This window comes from Colobus angolensis, unplaced genomic scaffold (genome assembly GCF_000951035.1).
Source record: "Colobus angolensis palliatus isolate OR3802 unplaced genomic scaffold, Cang.pa_1.0 Scaffold133, whole genome shotgun sequence".
In the NCBI taxonomy this organism is placed as follows: Eukaryota; Metazoa; Chordata; class Mammalia; order Primates; family Cercopithecidae; genus Colobus; species Colobus angolensis.
Window position 1 is genome coordinate 4,440,455 of NW_012114411.1, and position 5,379 is coordinate 4,445,833.

A 5,379-nucleotide genomic window follows, 5' to 3' on the forward strand; every position below is an offset into this window, starting at 1 on the left:
AAAAAAAAAAAAAAAAAAAGAGTTCCTGAGACAAAAGTGAAAGAAATCAATTCGGTGATAGAAGGAATTTTCTTCTGTTGAAGTAAACAGGGAAAGACAGAAGGGAGACGAGAGAAGTGCTTTTTTTGGAACCCCTTGATTTTGTACAGAGCAGGAAAATTATCAACTCTTTTCACCTCCGCCACCAGCATATGCTTCTGGTAATCATTCATTACACATTCTGGGCTAGTGCAAGCTTCCTCTGCTTTTGTATTTATCATGAGAAATGTTAAAAAAAAAAATCAAGTTATATGATAAGGTAAAAAGAAAATAAATAATGATTATTTCATGAAAAAAAAATCTGAAAGGCAGTTTTTAGAAAATGACCATTGACCTTAAATAAATGGAGGAACAGGATCTTAACTGGACTCTGGGATTCAATTATAGGGCTGTCTCCCTCAGAGTCTAAGCTGAGAGAATTTACTTGGTTACCAGAGCAGAACACCCAATTGTAGACACCCCAGGAACCTGAACAAGTTGAAACAACTTCATTGAAAGGTCAAATTGACTTAGGTTGTCTTGAATTCAGATGTGGTAGTAAAACTAGGGTAAAAGACCAGGAAAGTCACCAATGACTTGACAGATGAGTATTTGCAATATACATATTTATGCCTGACACATCCCACTCCATTATGCAGATGTGAATTTGGGGCCACTATTTAGTTAAGCAGAGAAATTGTCTTCCTTTTTTTGTGGGGGGAGAACAATACATTAATGGCACTGGGCAGAGAGTAACTCAGGAGGCAGCTTATCAGAGACCGTGAAGGGGCATTCTGTGGGAGTCTGAGCAAACCAGGCGCAAATGCGACCCACCATTCCCACCAAGACAAATCCTGCTTCTACAATGCTTCTGCCAAAACTGTTTATCCTTTTCAACCCTTCTCTGGAGAATCATTTAAAATGGAATTGTAAAGCCACTGTTGGAGTAGGGGAATGGAGGAGAGGGAGGGAGGGTGAATATAGCCTTCCAGAGCTCCTTGGGGGCTTAGTCATAATCCTGAACTTGCAGTCTATCAGGGTCAATCCTCTCCCAATTTCTGGAAGGAAGGCAGGGTGAAGAAGAAGGCTGTGAACTGGGCAGACCTCTATTCCAGTCCTGCCTCTACCGCTTACCACTGTACGGTCTTGAGTATACCTTTGATGTCGGTTTCCTTACTTACAGAATGAGTTTTACATAGTAGTTTTGATTTGTTTTATGTAGTAGAAACAATGTGTGTATAGTGGCTGGTACATAATAGCAATGTATAAATGGGATGCCTCTGGCAACACCGACTTCAGGACCCAGAACCAGTGATGTCTGTTTCCACCTCTCATCTTTGGTTTTAACATTCCACTTTGTCCACAAAGCTGATGTTCAGATTGGAAATAGCTACTCTGGCTTCTGCTGTGCCTTCTTCACTTGCACAGCTTTGCGTCAAGTAGCCGCCACTGCCAGTTCCACTGTCTGAGGGTATAAGGATAAAGCAATTGGCACAGATGAAGTGTAGAGAGTGAGCAACCCACTTGGTAGCAAACACCTGAGCTTTGGCAGTGGCTTCCCCACACCCGTTTTCAGGCCATTCCCACTGGCAATCAAGGTTTCTGGGCCCACAGTACCCCCTGATGGCCGACGTGGGGAACTTTCTTTTCCCAACAATTCCTTTCTCCTCTCCTAGTGGAACCTCCCTGTCTTTGACAGGTCACAGCGTTGTTCATTCTGTCATGGACCATTCATTTCTCACAAACTTGTGTAGCCTTTCCTGCCTTGCTTTTTAAATTTCCTGTTCAATTATTTCAGGAACATCTATTTTTCTCCCTCCTTCTTTCCCTCACTTTGTTCCATTTATGATTTCTGAAATTATTATGATTGTAGTTGATATGTATAATAGTAGGATTAGTGCATTCATTTATTTATCAAGTAAACCACTATATATTTGGAAGTAAAATAAAACATAGTGTGGAATGAGCAGCATCAATCTCTAAAGCCCTTTGAGATATCCAGACATTTTCCTAACCTACTCAAAAGAGGACATTGTCTTTCTCCAAGTAACACTGATCTTTTCTGGACATTATTTTTCTATTTAATTGCCAAATTGTTCTAGTTTGTCCCCTACTGATTTACTGCAAATGTAATTCAGCTACAATAAGGGTTAAGTGCATTCCTGTGGGCTATTCTGGAAACTAAAGCACATCTTCCAGCATTAGTTCTCTATGGGAGAGTGAATTCAAGGCTTCAAGCAATTGCTTTAGAATGAACTTGGAAAATATTACCTATTGTAATTTTTTTTTTTTTTTTTTTGAGATGGAGTTTCACTCTTGTTGCCCAGGCTGGAGTGCAACGGCACTATCTTGACTAACTGCAACCTCTCCCTCCTGGGTTCAAGCGATTCTCCTGCCTCAGCTTCCCAAGTAGCTGGGATTACAGGCAACCACCCCTACACCCAGCTGATTTTGTATTTTTAGTAGAGATGGGGTTTCACCATGTTGGTCAGGCTGGTCTTGAACGCCTGACCTCAAGTGATCCACCTGCCTCGGCCTCCCAAAGTGCTGTAATTACAGGCATGAGCCACCGTGCCTGGCCTACCTCTTGTAATTTAATATTGAAATTTTTCAGTTAGGAGTGGTCAATTTTTTTTTAAATTCATAGTTGACACCTAGATTCTCTGGTTTTTAATCTATTGGCCTATGACATCTATTGGGATGAAGACTTACAAAGTAAGTCAGGTGTAACTTATCTGGGCAGACACCGATTCTTCCTTTATTAAAAGAAAAATGTCCTCATCAGATCCTGATTTGATACGTTATGAGACTATACAAGAAGACTCTTACATTCTTTTCCACGACCATAAATTGCTTCTTGGTGAAAACACATCAACCATGTCTGGAAATCTAAATACTTTCCTTAATGTAAATTCAAATAATGTCCATGATGTCTTTATGTGGCCTGGGCTTAAAATACTTTTAAAAATACAAATGATTTGGGTATGAAGAATTAAAATGGCATTAATTTTATGTTTAAATGTTTAATTCTTCTGATTTAGGAAGCTTATTCTTAAACTAGAGAGCAGTAGCTAAAAAGCATCTCAAGTCTTGATAAAATAACTAATTAAAAGATTTCTGTCACAAATTAACAGCAAAAGGTTTAATCTTCCTGGTTGCTAATACTCAAATTTAAAAGTAAAAGCTTATAAAAACTGGTATAAAATAACAGAATTATTTAATAAAATGATAAGCTATTGTGATCATATAGAGACAGGCATGATAAAAATATAATTTTCCAATGCTTTTATAAAATCCTTTCCTAATTTGGTCATAATTCAAGGTAATGCTTGCATAGTATGCTTTGCTTTGAAATATTTTCGTATTTATGGGACTGAAATTGTTTTCTCCTTTAACAAAAAAAAGATACAAATTAGTTATAGTAGCAGGTAAATGTCAGCCGGCTAATTTCATCGAAATTCTGTAAAAATATTCTGCATAAATTCTATATACACACTAATCAAACAATTAAAAATCAAAGAAATCAAGTATGATGTCATAAAATAGTTGTGTGGTGCAAAAGGTATTTTAAATGATTATTTATCAAGGACCATTATTCAAGCTGACATATTCGCGTTTTTTTGGAAAGAGATATTTGCTTTCTGATAATATATACCTTTTGAATTCATAAAGTTTTGGTGGTAAAAATTAAAGCATTCGGTGTTAATGTTTTTGAAAGCATTGCATTTAAATTATTTTCTCAGGCTCTAAAGAGAAAACATAACCAGACTGAATTGTTTAAAATGTATTTTCCCTTTAATTAAATAAGAAACATCTGTCTAGGGATTTTGGAAATGAATGTAATCCATCCACACTCTGCCTGCACTAGTTTGCATCCAATGTCTAATATTTTAAAAGAAAATTCTTTCTTTCTGTAAAGAATTAAACAGCAACACCGAGAGATGTCTGGGTCTGGGGCAGCTAAGTCCTGCCTCCGGAGCTTGGACACTGGAAACGCTAAAGAGCTCTCTTTTTCTACATCTGTCCTGGAAAAGCAACCAAATTCTCTCCACAGTCAAAGTTAGGACGTAGCTTTTGTATTTCTCCAAAACATCCACTCACCCTGCAAATGCTCATTCCAGAACGGTAAAGAAACAGGAGTTGCCAGGATGCATCCAAACACTCAGGGTCAAAATAGTGTCCTTTCTCTAGGGTTCACTAAGTATCTTCCTTCATTTAACTCAGAGCTGAAAAAACTGATTTCTCTAGAGACCCACACAGCCACAACACGGGCACATCAGACCAGCTGAATGAGCACCGCACCAAGACAGCGGGAACTCTTCTCTGGGATGACCCTGGTTCTTCCAAACCCAGGCCCGCAGCTTAGAAGGACAAATGTCACTTACTGGTGGTGTCAAACGGTATCTGCCTGCACTGCTCAGACCCCTCCGCGGGCCAAGGACAGTAATAGACGGCTCCCCCTTCCACGATGTCCGGCTGGCTGGTGTTGGCTTTGGGCGCCCCCACCAAGACGCTCACTCTGCAAAAGAGTTGGAGAAAGTCACTCTTTGGGCGCCACAAAAGTGTGCTCATGCAATACAGTCTTTGTAGCCTCCTGCCCGGGGACACTGGGGCAGGTGTGGAGGGCAGGAACGTATTTATGATGAGGACCCAATGTCAAACTTGATTTCCTCTTGGAAACCTATGGGGGTCCGCAACTTGGTTTGCAAGAGTGCAAACGGTCCTGCTTCTCTAGGTGGAGCTCTGTGGGTACAGTGAGATGAGAGAAGGGGGTGGGGTGGGAGGAAGCCAAAGACAGAGCCCAGCTGCTGGTAGCCGGCAGCTCTTGCGACCAGACGCAATGGTTACAGGCTCTGCATAAACAGACCGCGCTGTGGTCGCGGTTTTAATTGGCTTTGGTCTTCTGGGTCCCGTTCTCTCCTTTGTGGGATGCGTGCGTCTTGGTACCCGGAACACCCAGGACTTGCGTGTTCTATGCAAGTGGCATGTCTCTAGCTCAAAGTTCACAAGGCACATCTAGCATGGCAGGGGAGAGAAGGGGCTGGTGGTGTGGAGAGAGACGAGACCCCGGGCGGGCGGCAGGACGGGGATCCCAGGCTGCGGGGACTGCGCGGCAGAGCGGCTGGGACCGGACCCCGGAGAGCGTTCGCCCCCGCGCGCACCTCTCCAGGTCGGGAGACTTACGTGCGGGCGTCGGGTATGTAGAAGTCCACAGCGTAGCCGAAGTAGCTGCCGTCGGGGCCACTGTACACCGTGAGCTTTTCCACGTCCAGGTTGAACGCCTGCGAGGCAGGAGACCACAACATCATCCCCAGCGCGGCCGCAGCGCAGCAGAGAGGCGCGATCAGCGGCGTCCGGCTT

The 5,379-nt window shown here is 42.3% G+C and overlaps 1 protein-coding gene across 2 annotated transcripts in view; it reads right to left on the bottom strand.

Moving 5' to 3' along the window:
* Positions 1-5,373, bottom strand: part of ITGA8 (integrin, alpha 8) — a 205,515-nt gene extending 200,142 nt beyond the window's left edge. For both annotated transcript variants that reach the window (XM_011934275.1, XM_011934276.1), the window contains exons 1-2: positions 5,203-5,373; positions 4,404-4,537 (exon numbers count right to left, since the gene is read on the bottom strand). In XM_011934275.1, the coding sequence (XP_011789665.1) occupies positions 4,404-4,537; positions 5,203-5,327 (259 nt within the window). In that variant the 5' untranslated portion in view covers positions 5,328-5,373. The remainder of the gene's footprint in view (positions 1-4,403; positions 4,538-5,202) is intronic.
* Positions 5,374-5,379: the final 6 nt, after the last annotated feature.